At 47.4% G+C, this 18,390-nt stretch overlaps 1 protein-coding gene across 3 annotated transcripts in view; it reads left to right on the top strand.

The window, feature by feature from the left end:
* Positions 1-1,179: 1,179 nt before the first annotated feature.
* The window catches only part of PITPNB (phosphatidylinositol transfer protein beta), a 34,249-nt gene continuing 17,038 nt past the window's right edge, over positions 1,180-18,390 (top strand). For 2 of the 3 annotated variants that reach the window (XM_028709229.2, XM_028709230.2), the window contains exons 1-7: positions 1,180-1,305; positions 7,258-7,288; positions 8,816-8,961; positions 9,384-9,475; positions 11,216-11,223; positions 12,387-12,461; positions 13,366-13,449. In XM_028709229.2, coding sequence (XP_028565062.1) covers positions 1,286-1,305; positions 7,258-7,288; positions 8,816-8,961; positions 9,384-9,475; positions 11,216-11,223; positions 12,387-12,461; positions 13,366-13,449 — 456 coding nt within the window. In that variant the 5' untranslated portion in view covers positions 1,180-1,285. Of the gene's footprint in view, positions 1,306-1,500; positions 1,603-7,257; positions 7,289-8,815; positions 8,962-9,383; positions 9,476-11,215; positions 11,224-12,386; positions 12,462-13,365; positions 13,450-18,390 lie in introns of those variants that run through there. The other variant, XM_028709231.2, reaches the window with a different exon arrangement.

Below are 18,390 nucleotides of genomic sequence, written 5' to 3'. Positions count from 1 at the left end.
GATGAAGGGCGCAAGAAGGGGACGACGGAGGACGAGATAGCTGGACAGTGTTCTCGAAGCTAACAGCATGAGTTTGACCAAACTGCGGGAGGCAGTGGAAGACAGGAGCGCCTGGCGTGCTCTGGTCCAGGGGGTCATGAAGAGTCGGACACGACTAAACAGCAACAAGCGAGGAAGGAGGACTCTGCATTTCTCAGTCCAAATCCCACAGATCAGTATTCTGCGGGTAATCAGAGAGCCCTGTTTAGTTATGCTATAAAAATGTGGGGTTGTTCTTTGGGTCTATATATTCTCCGTGGGTGTATATATTCCATATATTCTCCGTGAGTGGCCTATATATTCCCGGTGTGTGTCGCTTGTTTCTGGGGCGATGCTCAGCGCCCTTTGGCTTGGCAAAGGTCTTTATGAAGCGTCTCTGAAGGGACTCGCGGCATAGAAGCAAAGAACGGTAGAGCTGGAAGGGACCCCAAGGATCTTCTAGTCCCACCTCCTGCAGTGCAGGAATAGGCAGCCGTCCCAGGCGGGGAGTCGACCGACAGCCGGCGTGTTCTCAGCTTTAGCCAGCGGAGGTGTCCAGGCAGGAGGCCACGGCAGCAAAGACTCGGAAGCGCCAAAGCTGCTTCGTGTAAATCACAGAAACCATTACGACTACTACTAATTATTATTATCATTATTATGATTTCCACCCGCGGTCGGTCCCGTTCTCCGCCCACCGCCGGGACGCCTCTCCCCCGAGAGCCGCCTCCCGCCGGGGCCGGAGGGCTCCGCCCGCCGGGAGGAAGCGAGGGCGGGGAGGGGCTCAGCGCCGCCCGGGCCTCCAGCCGCCTCCTCCCCGGCGCCCCGGCAGGGCTGGTCCGGACGCGCCAGAAGCGGGCTCCGCAGACGGGCCCGGAAGCCGCTCCCTTGGGCGGCCGGATGTCCGCCTCGGCTTGCTGCGAGTCACTTCCGGCCGCGCTCCGCTCCCCGCCCGGCCTCCGGGCGCCGGGTGGCGCTGGTTGGCTAGAACCGGGGCGCCCTTGTCATTGGCTGGAGACTACGGCCCGTCCGCTCGCGCGCTCCGCCAATGAGCGAATGCGTCGGGACGCTGTGGCGCGGGCGGACACTCCCGGCCGTCGTGCCTTCCCAAGTACCCGCTCCTATTGGTGGGTCAGCTCGGCAAGGTCACGACGGCGATTGGCTGCTCTCTTCGTTCGGGGCGGGGAGCAGCTCCCGGAAGGTGCGCGGTGCGCTATGGGCAGGAGGCGCCGGTCGCGCCTGCGCGTTGGCCTCCTGTCTGCGGGGGAAGATGGTGCTCATCAAGGAATTGTGAGTGGCCGGAGCGGGGAGGGGGAGGGGGGTCCTTCCTCCGGCCTCGCCCCCCCGCCCGACTCCCCCCGCCGAAGCCCCGAGGCGCTCAGGGGAGCCAGGCGGAGGGACGGAGGGAGGCGGCGGCGGCGGCGGCCGGCCCTGGGGCGCCTCCTGCGCTTCTCGGTGGCTTTTGGGGGGGGGGGGAGCGCTAGTCCAGGCCGGGCCGGCTTGTATTTTGCTAGCTGGCCGGGTTTCGTATGGGCTTCTCCGTGAGAGAGAAACTCGGTCGAGCAGAAGGGGAAGATCGCTGGGAAGGCAAGTCGCCTCCACTCCTGGCGAGCCCAGGGGCCGCACCTGCGGGGATGGGTTGATGCCAGTTCCCCTAAGAAAAGCAACAGCTTCAATTCCAGACAATGTCAGATGGTATTTAACTAGAAGAAACGCGAACTTTCTGCCTGGAGGCAGGAATATCATTTTCCTATCCATGTGGAGCTTTGCTCACTTATAAGGAATTGGGGAGGGCGTTTAAGACCCATTTTGAAACGTATGTTGAGTGGGATACATAAAGTTAAGCAGAATTTAGATCCTTCTGAGCCTTGCTGGACACATTATCCTGTAGAGTGAGCTGCTTTGGGTTGTTCCTATTTTATTTCGGGGAATACGGGATCCAGTGAGCATCTTGTGCTATTGACTGGGCAGCACTTGCGTTATAGAATTCCTGTAATGTACCTGAATGTTTTGTATTGGAGCCAAACTTCATTACAGGGTTGCAGTCACAAACACTTTTGTGGAAAGGTTTATCCACAGGGATGATAGTTGTTTCCAAACCCCAGTGGTGAAATGTGAAGTTATCATCTAGGTTTAATCAGTGATACTGAAGAAATGAGCCCTTAGGCATGCTTCACTAAATTCATTGATGCAATCCAGTGTCTGGATCTGTGCAGGAGAGAGCTTTGCGTCTCGCTGAACCTATTGCTTTAGGTAGGAGTTGTCTTTTTTAGTCTCTGCTGTTCAATGATGCCTTGGGGGAAGGGGGAAAGAGGTGGAGGGGGAATGGGGGTTGGGGTTGGGTGGCAATGCTTCTACAGTCATACCTCAGGTTGAAGTAGCTTCAGGTTGAGCTTTTTCGGGTTGCGCTCCGCGGCGACCCAGAAGTAACGGAATGCGCTACTTCCGGGTTTCGCCGCTTGCACATGTGCAGACACTCAAAATGACGTCATGCACGGAAGCAGCGAATCGCGACCCAAGCAGACGTGGGCTGCATTCGCTTCAGGATGCGAACGGGGCTCCGGAACGGATCACATTCGTATCCAGAGGTACCACTGTATTCTACTTAGTGAATGTGGGGGTTTTGTGTCAGCATCAGTTGTGTGGGTTCTCTTTACTATTCGCTTGTGGTGAGAGAGTTTAGGGGTGGCCCAGGGTGTGGTTGTCTTTGATTGACTGTAGTGAAATCTGTTTTTGTGTGTGAGTGGGGTGTGTGTGTGTGTGGTTTTGGATCAGGTTAGCCAGATTGATTTGTATGCTGTTGGTGGGTTCTTGCTGTTATCTTGTTGTATATGTGATAAAGGGTAACTATGCCGGGGTGAAGACGTCTTCTTCGATTTGTCCCCGTGGCAGTTTCAGTTTGTTGGTTAGTTTTTCTAATAAGACTGTTTTGCATACTATTTGATACCATTACTTCTGACAGATCTCTCCAGTGTCAGGGTTTGATGCTTCTGGCTGCTGAGAGTAGGTGGGTTATGAGCTCCTTGTGATGTGAGTGGGCATTGTCTTGGAAGATGTTTAGTAGGGCCAGTTCTGGGGTGACTTGTAATACTTGCTTAGTTATTTTGCATATTTCTTGTATGATTGATGTCCATAAGAGTTGGATTTTAGGACGTTCCCATCACATGTGGAGGTATGTGCCTGTGGAGGTGCATCCTCTCCAGCATTTTGGTGAGGCTCCGGGGTGTATTAGTGTTCGTGGTTTTAGGTACCACCTGTAAGTGAGTTTCAGAGTGAGTTCTTTTCTTTTCACTGATACAGATTTAAAGGGAGGTTTAGACCACATTCTGGTCCATTGGGTGGGGTTAATCTCAAAGCCTATGTCATCCCCCCATTGTTTTTTGATTACATTTAGGGGTTTTGTGGGATTTTGGAGTAGTATTTTGTATATTGCGGATACCATCCCTTTGCCATGTTTTCGAAGGTTGTCAGGGGCCTAGTTGCTGCTGACTTTACTACTGGATTGTTTAAGAGGGCATGTAATTGGTGGTGTGTTAGTCAGGCCATTTGGGTGTCCCCTAGTTTGCCTTGTATTCTTGTGTTGATATGGGTTTGTTATTTTTGTAGAAATCTGTTAGGTGGTATAAGCTTTGGTTTGCCAGGTTTTTATCTGGAGGTTTTGTGCTGCATGGTGGAATAGCAAGTGGTGTGCCAGGGGAATTAGTGGGGATGGGGTTGGGGATAGTTTACCTATTTCTTTCCATGCTTTAAGCATGGTCTGTGTGAACCTGCTTAGTGTTGTGGGGATTTCCCTTAGTTTGTTTGGGTATGCTGTGGTGTGGGTATTTTCAGTTGTATTCCTCTCCAGGTGTACCCATTGTTTTGTCTCGTCTTACAGGATGTAAGGGATTATGTGGTGAACTTGGTTGGCAATGTAATACGCTTCTATGTTTGGGGTTACCCATCTTTCTTCTGAGGAGGGGAGGTGCAGGCATTGGGGCTTATTCTTGTTTTTTTGTGAGAGAAGATAAATGAGTGTAATTTTCTCTGCCATTTGCAAAGTTGGGCTGGGGGAATCCAGACTGGGAGGGTTTGGAATAGGTATGTTAATTTTGGGAGGGTGATAATTTTGATCATGGCGATTTTGTGTGAGAGAGTGAAGCTGGTGTTGTTCCACCTCTTCAGGGATTTGTTGATTTGTTACCTCAAGGGGTTGTAGTTGTGGAGGTATAATTTGTTGAGGTTTCTGGTTATTTGTACCCCTAGGTATCTGAACTTGGTGTGGCAAAGTTTTATGTTGGTGATGCTGGTGAATTCTTTTTGGGTATGGGGGGGCAGCGTTGAAGCACATAGCCTCAGACTTTGCAAAATTTACCTGTAGTCCTGACACCTTTGCAAATGTGTTGAGTTCAACACACATCAACATTCTACATGTCTGGATAGGTTTGCCTAAACAAAAATGTTTTAGCAGGTGCTGAAAAAGAGTACAGTGAAGGCACCTGCCTGATATCAGTAGGCAGGGATCCATTTCAATCTAGGTTCAGGTGTGGTATTTAGAGATGAGAAGGCCTGGAAAAAAACCTGGAAAAATGAGGGGGAACCAGTCCCCCCCCCTTTTCCCCAATAGATGGCTATAAAGGACAAAGGAGGCTTTTCCCCACCCGATCTGAAATTATACTATGAGGCAGCCTGCTTCACATGGCTGAAAGACTGGTGCATGCTGCAGGACCCAGGCACGCTTACCTGATATACAGGAAAGCCAAAGTCCATAAATTCACAAATCATATAATAATTTTGCAGTCTGGGAGAAATATAAAGACCTGTTGGAGCCCAAAGTCCCATGGTGGACTTCCCCAATAGAAACCTCTGCGGTGAAAAGGAAAAATACCCAGGAAATTTGGCCAAAATACAAAACACCAGATAACCAACTAAAACTAAAAAGTTTTGAGGAAATAAGAGAGTTCATTGCAGATTGCTTCCAATACTATTAGGTATATGAAAAATTCAAATCTGATAAACAAAAGGGGTTTGCAATAGAAACTTCTCGACTCGAATCTGAGCTAGTAAATTCTAAAACAAAAAAACCCTTTCAAAAGTATACCAACTCCCCCTTGACTGGGAAGTCAAGGAGGGGGGGGGGGGTTACAACGGCCATGGTTAAGTGGTTACAAGACTTTGGGCACTCAGTAACTATGTCCCAATGGGAAAACAATTGGAAATTTACAAATTGTTATGCCTTAAGAGAGAATTTCTTAAAAATGCAGCACCGATGATACTTAACACCCTGGAAACTCTCGAAGATGTATAAAGGTGTCCCAAGCAATTGTTGGAGATGTGGAGATAAATCAGGTACTCTCTATCCCATGTGGTGGCTATGTAAGAAAATCCCGGTATTTTGGGAGAGCATCCATTCAGAATTACAAAAAATGCTAAAGATCTCCTTTAACAGAAAACCAGAACCGTATCTTCTGGGAATTACAGATTTGGATATCCTCCCAAAAATGAAGGGTGTCTTTTTATATGCTATGGTTGCAGCAAGAGTTCTTATTGCTGCAAAATGGAAGAGTGATGAAATCCCCTCTATTCATGAATGGACTCAAAAATTGACAGAATATGCAGAGTTAGATAGTCTATCAGAAAAATAAAGAATAAACCAAAACAGGATTTTGTCTCAAAATGGGAGGTCTTTAAAGTATATTTGAAAAATAATTACAGCAGTTTAAACTCTGTTGCTTTAAGAAAGACATGAGATCTTAGACAAACTAAGAATTAGTTAAATTATGATAAAAGTGTGCATTGGTAACAAGTAATACATAATTGAAGTAAGGAATAGACGGGAGGTCGGGTCTATAGTTCAAAGACCAAATCTTGCTTTATTGTTTTGTAAATAATTTTGTGTTCATTATTATTTTCATTTGTATTTTTAGTTTTCTTCCTTTTTTTTCCTCAGTGTGTCACCAAAACAGCAAATAAAATTTAAAAAGAAAAAAACAGCTTTGGGAGAAAAACGGGGGGAAACTGGTTTCCCCTCCCATATTTTCCGGTTTCCCCCCAGGCCTTCCCATCTCTAGGTATCCTAAACTGGATCGGTTGAGTGGGCATGCTTTATATTGCTTCCACTCCTACCTCCAGATATTTAGTGGCACATTTTCACAAGCCCATCATTAAAGTGCCACTAAATAGCTGTAGAAAAAATAACCCAGGCAATCAGATCCAGTGTTGCCTCTGGTGGAGGGGAAGGGAGAAAAACCCAGGAAAGAAGATTGCCCATATCCTTGCAGTTCTCTGAAGGGGTGTCTGCCTTTGGTGCTTCCCCTTATGAGGACCTGGCATTAGTGACAACAAGCCCAGTCAAAATCCCTGGAAGTCAGAGGGTGGGGGGACTGAAGTGGCAGATTAAGCTGAAAAGGGCTGAAGGGAAAAGGAGCCAGGGGAGTCTTTCCCCACAACCCTGCTGCTTATTTCTTTCTCGGACATGTGAGAAAAGCAGCACCCCCATAAAATTGCATATTTACTTATATGTATATATCTGTATATATAATTAAGTATATTGGGACGCGGGTGGCACTGTGGGTTAAACCACAGAGCCTAGGACTTGCCAATCAGAAGGTTGATGGTTCGAATCCCCATGACAGGGTGAACTCCCGTTGCTCGGTCCCTGCTCCTGCCGACCTAGCAGTTCGGAAGCACACAGTGCAAGTAGATAAATAGGTGCTGCTCCGGCAGGAAGGTAAACAGTGTTTCCATGTGCTGCTCTGGTTCGCCAGAAGCGGCTTAGTCATTGCTGGCCACATGACCCGGAAGCTGTCTGCGGACAAATGCCGGCTCCCTCGGCCAGTAAAGCGAGATGAGCGCCGCAACCCCAGAGTCCGCGACTGGACCTAACAGTCATGGGTCCCTTTACCTTTAATTAACTATATTAATAGTATATATTAAATATATTGAACACTTTAATTTACAGTATGAAAATTTAATTCAGTATATGGCCCACAGGTTCTGTGTCAAAGTCCTCTCGCAGCCCACTTGGTATGAAAAGTTGGATAGCCCTTTTCTAGAACAAAAAACACTGCAAAGCTTATTAGCCAATTCTTGTTTGTTTTCAGGGCAGGATTTGAGCTTTCTTGTAGTTGAGTGAAACTGTTCCACCCCTTGCATCAAGAAACTGCTTTATCTGCAAACATAAATCCTTAGCCAGCCTTGTACTGTTGTGGACCTCTTTCGAAGTTGTCTTACATGCATGGCCTCTTCTCTTTTGTCTTTCAGCCGTGTGGTCCTGCCCTGCTCTGTCCAAGAGGTACGTGTGTCCCTGCCCCGTTCCCCTGGTGATCAAATTTTTATTTGGATTGAATCAAGTTAGAAGCTGCCTGCTTCTTTTCCTGGCAATGGTTGCCCCATCCTTCCGAAAATGGATCGGCTGTCACCGCCCAGAGAAGTGTCACCAATCCTTTGCTGCTCACAAGGGCCTGGCAGCTGCTTCCTTGTTATTTGGGATTATGTGACTCTGGTTACTGGTGAAGATATGAGTTTCCAGCCAGCTCTCGACTCCCCTTCAGCCCAGGAAGATGAGGGTGTGAAAAGGGGCTGGGGTTCCTCCTGGCCTTGTGCTTGGATGGGCAAGGCAGTTCGGCAGGCAAACATTTATCTGCCTTTGAAGATGGTTCAGCTGCCTGGATGTTTGTGTTCAGAGGACATGAAACTGGTTCTGTGTCAGATACTTTGGCTACCTGCTTTCTTCTGTGATAAATTGACCCTTAAAGCTGCAAGCCAGGAGTGCCAGTCCTGCAGCCTGTGGGCCAGATTTAGCCAACCATATCATAGGAAGTGGCTGGCAAATGCCAGCTTTATACTCACAGTAGAAATAGTCCTCTGTCTGCTTGTTAATAGTGAAATGCAGTATTGCTAGCCACCTCATCTCTTACGTGGGTGTGTGGAGAAAGGCTTCTTTTTAATTTGCACAGAATGATTTACAAAACAAAAGGCAGCGTTTCCAGACATACCCAAGTGCTGGATTGGGGTGGGCTAGAAATGCTCGGTGGGGTTGGGAGTGGGTGCTTTGCTCCTGCATGACTGGTGAGTTTATATATTTGTGTGTGTATATGCATTTATATTGGCTGTGTCTGCCACTGGGGTGTGGCCCTTTAAAAAATGACTGGCTGTCAGTGCCACCCTTGGGCCCCCATTCCTCCCTGAATGCCTTGGGGCCAGAGTGCTTAAGGCTCACCTGCCCAGGTGCCAAGCACATTCACAGAGGCTCTGCTACTAGGTCGATACCATTGGTGGATACAAAAGACAGAGTCCTTTTCAGTGGAGGCTACAGATCTGTGCATGTCCCTCCCTCCCAGAAGGAGGTCTGTCTCTGACTTCTTCCCTGACTGCTTCTAAGTGGGCTTTAAACATGATATTTTAACCTGCCTTTAACTGAAGCTTTAAACTAACATGTTCATTGATCTTTATTGGGAATTGTTTTGCTTTTTTAAAAATTAGACATGTTGTAAAATGTTCTTAAGAACGAGTGTAAGCCGTCTTGGGAAACAGTTTTCTCTTGAGCCTTAGCAGAGATCTCTTGGTGAATGGTAGTCCTGTATGTGGGGTGCCAGGAGAACCCCTGGCCGTATTGGAGCATGGGGTTTTATTGGCCAAAGAACAGAGCATTGTGGGGACAACAGCAAGGGGAACTCTTGTGGGGTTTCCCTTATGCTGGGCTTTCCCAGCCGTTCCACAAATATCACAGTTATGTGTGGTGGGCTGCTGAAAGATACGAGGCACTTTACAAAAAAAGAATCTTAACATTCCTTTCTCCTCCCTCCCCCCCCCCCTTTAGTATCAAGTTGGACAACTTTATTCTGTGGCTGAAGCCAGTAAAAATGAAACTGGTGGTGGTGAAGGGATTCAAGTCTTAACCAATGAGCCTTATGAGAAGGATGGCGAAAAAGGACAGTATACGCACAAGATTTACCACCTGAAGAGGTAAGAGAAGGGGCTGCTTGCAGAGAGGTGTGTCTGAAAGAGTGGGGTGACTCAGCCTTAATCCCTGATAGGCAGCCTGGGAGCTACAGGAGCTTCCCTTTCTGAGTGCCCCCCTCAGCTTCCACTCTTGAGGGCACGACAGATATCAGCAGCTGGGGTGGGCTGGAGAGACATCCTCCTTCGGACTTGATGACCTTTCCTTGTCCACCATACCTCCCTCCCTCTGACCTTGTTGGCAATGCGACACTCTTGGAAAGAGGCAGAGCTGAGCCCCTGACTTTAGTACAACTGTATTTGCCATTGCTGAGGCTGTGCATGCCAATAGAATGTGTTTGTGTAAGGGATGCCTCTTGGAGCAGGTGCCTGGACCATACTTCTCTTGGCAAGGCTCACATCTGACATCCCACTTTGGTTTATTGCAGCAAAGTTCCTGGGTTTGTGCGGATGTTTGCTCCAGAAGGTTCGTTGGTATTCCATGAAAAGGCCTGGAATGCCTATCCTTACTGCAGGACGAGTGAGTCTCCTTTCCCCATTCTTTAGCTATGTGGTTTCAAAGGTATTCAAGCAAAACACCACTGTGGGGCCGGGCCAGGCAGGAAAATAATCTGCCACTTCAGTCCCCCACCTCCACCCTCTGACTTCCAGGGATTTTGACTGGGCTTGTTGTCACTAATGCCAGGTCCTCATAAGGGGAAGCACCAAAGGCCTGAACCCTTCATAGAACTGCAAGGATATGGGCGATCTCAAACTCTTCAGAGTTGTCTGCAACTGGGATTGCTTTTATTGGAGTTGTGGCTCAGTTCTGACCTGTCTGAAGTTATAAAGAGCTGCTTTCTCAGGCGGGGGACGGGGGGCGGGTTGCTTGTGCCCGTGGCGCATGCAGTGTGTGCCTTAGCCTGGACCTGAAGCTGCAGGAGCCACATGTGTCTGTGAGAGATCGCACCAAGCACCAATCAAACAAGGGGTTCTTAAGCTGTGATGTCCAGAGGGGCTTTTTTGCAGTTTGCAGTGCCTTGTTTTATTTGTTTTTAGCTCATATCTTTTCATGATGCCTGCTTTGATGCTGTTTGTATTTTAGTATTTCACAAGTAACCTTGAATACGGTTTTTTAGAGTGGCCAACCTGCCTTTTCACAATGCAGCCACCAGAATTGAACACAGTATTCTAAGTTCACCATACGTTTGGATAACAGCATTATGATGTGGTGGTGGTTGTTTTTTTAAGTTAAATCACTCTCATTTATTAAGTTAAAAAGCACCAACATTTCATTGAGGCCTAAGCTCTTCTTCCATCACAAACTCAAATCTGGCTGCAAGTTTTGAAAAGGATCTTGACTTCTAAAAAAGGATTCAGCATTTAGGGAATTCCAAGCTGCAGGATAGAGACACGTTCAGAGCAGGCTAACAACCTCAAGGGATCCCTCTCTGACGTTTGGGAGATCTCTCCTCTCCCAGGGTTCTCTTCTTGCAAGCCTAAGACGGGGAATGAGCAGCAGGGGTGGCTGCCCCAGCGATGGGAGAGAGGGTGCACGTGGGGATGGACTGGGGGTGTCAAGGGCCATGGCAATCCAGATGAGGAGGGAACCACCATAAGGTGCTGCCTTGGTCAGGACCAGGTCCCCTGTCACTGTGTAGTAATACAGGGCGCCGGAGAACATGCCCAGGGATAGGGGGCTGCCAGCCATCAAGGGATAGCGGCTGTGGGGCACAGCCAGGAGACCAGGCTGTGGAGGAAGTGATATTTGTTGGCTGTCTCATAGAGCTCTTTTAAGTAGACATCCTGGTCACTCTGAGGGAAACCATGAGCCCTGTAGGTGGCTGCCCTGATTGCTGCAGTCCCACTCAGTGCTCCAAGCCATCGGGGGGAAACCCCAGCGCCTGCAACCATTCTTATCCCCAAGTGAAAATGTATCCACAGCATTATGATGTTGACATTATTTTAGATCTCTATCACATCAAGTTTTATTTATTTAGGTTGTATACTGCCCTATACCCGTAGAGCGCAAGGTGGTTCACAACATAAAATTGCAATACAAAAAAAAAAAAAAAATACACAATAAAAACAAAGACAACCTAATAACCCCCCTAGTACTTTCTAGCCCTCAGGTACAGAAGCTGTTCTTAGGCAAAAGTTACTCATATTTGTTGTGAGACCAGCAATTTCACCCTTGAGTTCTGTAAATAAGAATGTTGAGATACATTCATACCTGTTTGTTTACCTTTTCTTTTTCTTTCCATGTCTTGGTGGGCTTCAGTTGTAACGGTGAGTACTATGTTTCTCTTGGCTTGTGAATAGGCTGAACTGTTGGCACCTTTGAAGCTTTTTAGCTCTTCTTGGTTGAATGTAGGCACCTGGGTCCTCAGTGTGAGGTCCCTCTGTGAGGGGTTCAATCTTTCAGGGGCAGTCCTGCTTCTATGATAGTGCTCAACAGTAGAGTACCACCCCTCCTCATGACAGCCATTTTGTGCTGGTGCCCACAATGCTTTTATCAAGGTATGAGTACAGGCACCTCATTTTTAAAAAGAAAAAAACAGCAGTCTTACCTTTCTCTGAAAATGGTTTCCCTCCTTCACAGCCTTCAATCATCAACACATGCCACATTCAGCTCTGTGAGAGCTAAACTGGGGGTGGTGGGTCAGATAAAAGTTTTAGTCTGTGGTGTGTTTAACACTTCCCCACTTGCCATTACAATACAGCTAAAATAATAAAGTGGGGCGACGTTCTGGAGCTTGCCTGTTTGGGCATTGCTGCGGTGTCCCCTCCCCAACACGGATGTGGTAGCTGTGGCCAGGATCCTACAAGGATGGGCTGGAGGGGAGTCTTGTCTAGTTCATGTGGGTTGCTTAGTGGAGGGTAAGTCTGTAAGGCAGGGTGCAGAGACTGCTGCTCGAGGCGGGGGGGGGGGGGAGTCATTCATGATGGAGTTCCATGTTTATTTTGTGTAGGTATTGCCCAATAGTTAGGCACCTTACAGTAACAATAGTATAAAATGATAAACAATAAAATAAAAAGCAGGGAATTTAATTAGGCCAACCTCAAAACAAAACACTCCATTGGTGGTCTGCCTACAAATGTTTGCCTGCCCTGTTACGCAGGAGGGTTAGGGAGGGTGGAGAAAGGTGCTTTGCCCTACCTGCTCTGGGCAGTGCTCTCCTATGAATCTGCTGTTGTGGGGTATAGGGAGGGGACATTTGCAGGAAAGAATCTGGTTGGTTGGAAGCTTCAAGCATTCTCCTGCTTCCTGACAGTTCTCTTCCTCCACCACACATGTACTTGCCTTTGAGTTGGGGGTGGGAATCAGGTTTGCCTCCCCCCATCCCTGATTGCCTCTCTAAAGACCAGATGGATATATTGCAAAAGACTGGAAGAGGATTTACAAATGAACCACATTAGTTACTGCCTTATTTATCTTTTATCTTTGATAGAATGAATATATGAAAGACGACTTCTTCATCAAAATTGAGACTTGGCATAAATCAGATTTGGGAACATCTAACAATGTAAGTTGGAGAGCCACATTTTGCCACCACCTTGTTTGGGCAAGGCCTTTACTGCTGCTGCTTCTTTGCCAGACAGCAGACTCCAGAGCTTGACAGCCACTAAGCAACGCTAGGGGTGGGGGCGGGGGCACGGGGGTTCATACCAAAGCAAATGTTTCTCCCCTGCCCTGAGTGCTCAGACTGTACTTCAGCCTCTGGCTCCATCCAACTCTGGTACAGTGGTACCTCGGGTTAAATACTTAATTCGTTCCAGAGGTCCGTACTTAACCTGAAACTGTTCTTAACCTGAAGCACCACTTTAGCTAATGGGGCCTCCTGCTGCTGCCGCGCCACCGGAGCACGATTTCTGTTCTCATCCTGAAGCAAAGGTCTTAACCTGAACCACTATTTCTGGGTTAGTGGAGTCTGTAACCCGAAGCGTATGTAACCTGAGGCCCCACTGTATTTTAAACATGTATGTATACTGACGTTTAGCAATTAGTTCAAGGTAGTTAAGAAATTTCTAAAGCAAGCACATCAACAATAAATACATGCAAAAAACCCAGCAGATAAATACTCATTCAGTTTAAAATATTAAAGTTAATTTTTAAAATGTTTTTAAATGCTCAGGTGAAAGAAAGTTACATTAAATGTGAAACTAACTCCCTTTAAAATGAGACATGCAAGTTCCTCTCAAAATGGTCTCACGCCCTCCTTTTGCCTTGTTGTGTTTGCAGCCGGTGGTCCATATTGGGTGGGTGAGCTGCAGCCTGACAGTGGCCCCAGTCAGAGGGAAATGGATTCACATTGACTCTACCCTCAAGGCCACATTGTAGGATCTCTTCCTCCTTTGAGCCAGGAGGGCATTATTGGGGAAACTCTTAGTTGCTGCCCAGGTTGACCCCATTTCCTCTCCTCCCTGCAGGTGCACGACTTAGATCCAAATACGTGGAAGAACGTGGAAGTTGTCCACATTGACATTGCTGACAGGAGCCAAGTCGAGCCTGGAGTAAGTGGTCTCATGCAGCTGCAGATCACACAACTCAGGGTGCTGCAGACACTTCTGGTGGGGTTAATCACATGGGCCTGTGGAAGGCTTTTTTCCCCTGGATCAGTGCCTTCATTGAAACTTTTTGCTGTTTTTTTGCTAGTCCACCTGCCCTGCTTGGCTTGGCATCTGCTGTATCTGAAGGGCAGAAGCACCTCTAGCCTTGTTTCTGCCCCTTCCTCCCCCAGGCCTCACAGAGACCAGCAGTGGGGTGGGGGTGGAGATTCTCCAGCATTTTCCCTCCACGTCCTTGCACTGTGTTGGGGGGGGGGGATGCATTCAGGTGCCTTCTTAGCTTGCAAATGTGCCTCTTCCCTCCCCCCCATGCCCATTGTAATATGGGCTGAGGGAAGGGGAAGGAGTGTTCCTTTCTGAGTGCCAAGGACAATGTCGCCACAGCAGACGAAGAAGAGAGGCCATTAAAGGCGAGGTAAATGGAGGCAGAAGCAGCCAGGTTTTTTGGGGGGGGGGGAGGGGCTGCTGGGACACCCACAGCACCAAAGGTGGGAACACCTCTGCAGAACACATTTTTTAAAAAATTTAATTGTTGAAATGTTGGGAGTGCACAAGAGCTCTTCGGCGAGGGGATCCAGGCTGCAGGTTAGCTGCTTCAGCTGTAGAGTGAGTGAATGATCCTTGTGCAGAACAACGTAGTGCAGTTGTACCTTGGTTTTTGAACAGCTTAGTTCACAAACCACTTGGAATTCAAACACCGCAAACCTGGAAGTAGGTGTTCCAGTTTGCAAACTTTGCCTTGGAAGCCGAACGTCCGTCGCGGCTTCCAATTGGCTGCAGGACGTTCCTGCACCAATCGGAAGCCGCACTTTGGTTTCCGAACATTTCAGAAGTCAAACGGATTTCAGGAATGCATTCTTTTTGAAAACCAAGGTTCGACTGTACTGTAATCCTGAACAGCTCTCCCCACTCTCCTCCTCCTTGCTCTGTGTTGCATTTAACACAGTTAACTCCTTTCTGAACGCTCCAAATGAATTATAGGAACCGCTCGCAAAAGTGAGGAATGATGACAGCCCCCATTTTCCCTCTGCAATTTGTCCCTACTTGGTAGTTGGAGGACTCGTGCATCCCAGTTGTGCTGTCCTAGCTTTACTTCAAGGTCTGGAAGCGTTTGACCTTGGAAGGGCTTACAGTTCCTGCACAGAATTGGGCCATCACACCCCACTGCTCAGACCTCCCTTTGCTGGGATTCGCTCTCCTCTTTTCATCAGGCTTAACCTTTGAAGCGACTTTTTTGTTCTTTTTGTTTCAGCACGGTCCGTGGAATGTTTAGCAACACTTGTCATATTTTGCCTGTTCCTATGTTGGTTTAGAAAGGGGATCTCTCAGCAGTAAAGGCCCTTCCTGTTGCTTCCCCCCATCCCCGGCCCCGGAGTGTTTTTGTAGTAGAAAGAGCTCTTTGCTATCCTCTCGGAATCAGGCCGCAGCCTGGCTATTCTTGGTGCTGCAGACTTGGCTGAAAAGTGAGCAGATAACCCTGTGAGGGGAGCACAGGGATTTTTTTTTTGCTCTCCAGCTGCTCATGTGCTGCTCATGTTATGCTTAGCATTCGGCCTTCGACTTGAGTGAACCTTGGCCAAACCATCTTTGCAAGGCGGTGCCTTTTGTTCCAAGGCTCTAATCAATGAGCAGCTGGCCCCAAGCTCTGTGTGCTCTTGAAGGTCCTAATGAAACTCAGATGCCAGCTCTTTGCCTCTCCAAATGTATACAAATGGTTCATTTGACATCTGCTGCTTTCTTAAGGTATAAATGGAAAGCTGGCCCCTTCTAATCATCTCCAGAGGTTTGTCTAAGCAGTTTTACGTGATTTGTATACAAAAGTCACTTCCCAAGAGAGGAGGAATCTTTTAAAGTGTAAGCAGAAGGAGACACACAATTAACTACAGAAAGGCCTCTGCTTTTGGAAGTGATTTGGAAGAAAATGAGCAGAGTGAAAACCCAGAAATTGAAATCAGCTTCTTGCCTTTTCTCTGTGCCCAGGGGCTGGGGGTTCTCTTGCTTGCCCCCTCTTCTGCCCAGGCCCAGGCCAGCTTCCCGGCACCATCTCCTTGGCTTTCCGTCTGGCAAGGGACCTGGGCCACAAGTTCAGGCCCATCCATGATGGTTCAGTCACTTGCATCACCTCCCTGTCAGTTGTCTTGGCTTCCCTCGCCATCCTAGGGCTGCCATCCTGATTGGATGGAGGAGGACCTCCGAGGAAGCTCTGCCCTCAGGGCACTGTCATCTTAGCTAGCCTTTTTATCTGGACCACCCCTTTGGGTCTTCATTCAGCAAGCCAGCCTCATTGCGTCTTGCATGTGAACCATGAGCTACTGCTGCAGCTTCCAGGGTGTGGGGGTTGAAATGCACAAAGTGGGGAGGGTCTTCCAACAGTTTCCTTCCCTTGGCAACAGGCTTGTGGAGAGGAAGAAGGAGCAGCAGCAGCAGCACCCCCAGACACCAGAGCACGAACCACTGCCTGCCTTTCCTGAACTCCCTCCTGGGCAGTTGGCTAAAGGGCTAGCAAGGATCACCTTGATCCCTGCAGGGCTCCTTCCTTGGTGGTCTCTACAGCTCCTGGGAACCCCCTTGGCAGGACGGTCAAGAGCCCTGGCTGTTGTTCCACCTCCACGTGCTGCCCCTGCTGTTTTCCCCACGCAGACACACGCTGTGACAGGATCCTCCATCTGCCTCCCTCCACGCTGACTTGCATATTGAGTGAATCTTTTGAATGTGCTTCCTCTTGTTTTAACATTCCTGCTAATTTAGTTTTAATACATGAAATTAGGTTAAGAGAAGTGAGGAGCTGCAATCTTGCTGGAGGCGCCTGCTGTGGTTTGACATGAAGCCACGGCTGACTCTGGTTCCAGCACTTTTTAATGCTGTTCTTCAAAGGGCTCATTAGCATATATATATATATCACACATCAGCCACCCTACGAAAGCAATATATATATATATATATATATATATATATATATATATATATATATATATATATATAATGCAGCGGTTGTTGTGGAAAGTGTTTCTGAGTGAATTGACAGTCTCTCTAACAATATGGAGAGCAGGATTTTTCACATTAAATGAAAACATATTGGAGAGAACAAGCCATTCCCATAACCTTGAAATATCACTGGGGCTCACCAGAGTTGCTCAGTATGCATTTGGTTGTAAAAATGTTTTGCCAGCAGTTGGGAATCACCATCCTAGAGAAAAGGTGAATCCAACTGTGACAGCCTTCCAAAGGATCTGTAAAACTGCAGCAAGTCAAGCCCACTCCCCTTTCTAGGGAGCAGAAGCAAAGGGCAGCCGATTGACTCACGTTCCTGCCTGTCACGCCACAAAGGGGATAGTGTCCCCATTCTGCCCACCTGCCTACACACCAACACCCCCACAAAGCTGCCTGTGGGTGGGGTTTCCCCTTTCTTCCTTGCTCCCCTTCTCCTTGTGCCCTCAATCTTTCCCAACATCGGGGTCTTTTCCAGGGAGTCTTCTCTTCTCATGAGGTGGCCAAAGTATTGGTGCCTCAGCTTCACGATCTGTCCTTCCAGTGAGCACTCAGGGCTGATTTCCTTAAGAATGGATGCGTTTGATCTTCTTGCAGTCCATGGGACTCTCAAGAGTCTCCTCCAGCACCATAATTCAAAAGCATCAATTCTTCGGCGATCAGCCTCCTTTATGGTCCAGCTCTCACTTCCATACATCACTACTGGGAAAACCATGGCTTTTACTATACGGACCTTTGTTGGCAAGGTGATGTCTCTGCTTTTTAAGATACTGTCTAAGTTTGCCATCGCCTTTCTCCCAAGAAGCAGTCGTCTTTTAATTTCGTGACTGCTGTCACCATCTGCCATGATCATGGAGCCCAAGAAAGCAAAATCTCTCACTACCTCCATTTCTTTTTTTTTTTTTTTTTTTAAATATTTTTTATTGGTTTTACAAAATTTTTAAAAGAAACAAACAAACACTAAAGGTGACAGACATACACGTATAGTTTCAAACATATTTTCATAAACCTCTTTTCTTGGACTTCCCCATACCCCCCCCCCTCTGCATCCCAATGTCCATAATTCAACCAGCAACTCCCCATTGTTACTTTCCATTCTCTATCATCTTAATCCTCTTTTGTAATTCTAACCTTATATCCTGAACCCCTTTGTTTCTGGGAACCACAACATTTTAACATTCATTAAGTTTATAGTAGTCCTTAAGATAACTTTTAAATTTTGTCCATTCTTCTTCCACCGTCTCTTTTCGTTGGTCACGGATTCTGCCTGTCATCTCGGCCAATGTCATATACTCCATCACTTTCATCTGCCATTCTTCCAGAGTGGGTAGATCTTGTGTCTTCCAATACTTTGCGATGAGTATTCTTGCTGCTGTTGAAGCGTACATGAAGAAAGTTCTATCCCTCTTTGCCACCAATTGGCCGACAATGCCCAAGAGGAAGGCCTCTGGTTTTTTAGAAAAGGTACATTTAAGTACTTTTTTAATTTCATTATAGATCATTTCCCAGAAGGCCTTAATCTTCGGGCATGCCCACCAAAGGTGGTAGAAGGTACCTTCAGTCTCCTTACACTTCCAACATTTGTTATCGGGCAGATGATAAATTTTTGCCAGCTTGACTGGGGTCATGTACCACCTGTAAATCATTTTCATTATGTTTTCTCTTAGGGCATTACATGCCGTAAACTTAACACCGGTGGTCCATAACTGTTCCCAGTCAGCGAGCATAATGTCATGTCCAATATCTTGTGCCCATTTAATCATAGCTGATTTCACCATTTCATCCTGTGTATTCCATTTCAGCAACAAGTTATACATTCTTGATAAATTCTTAGTGTTGGGTTCTAGCAGTTCAATCTCTAGTTTTGATTTTTCCACCTGAAAGCCAATTTTCCTGTCC

Source organism: Podarcis muralis, chromosome 16 (assembly GCF_964188315.1).
Source record: "Podarcis muralis chromosome 16, rPodMur119.hap1.1, whole genome shotgun sequence".
Taxonomy (NCBI): Eukaryota; Metazoa; Chordata; class Lepidosauria; order Squamata; family Lacertidae; genus Podarcis; species Podarcis muralis.
The sequence above is the reverse complement of the archived record's forward strand: the minus strand, read 5'-3'. Positions and strand labels throughout refer to the sequence as shown.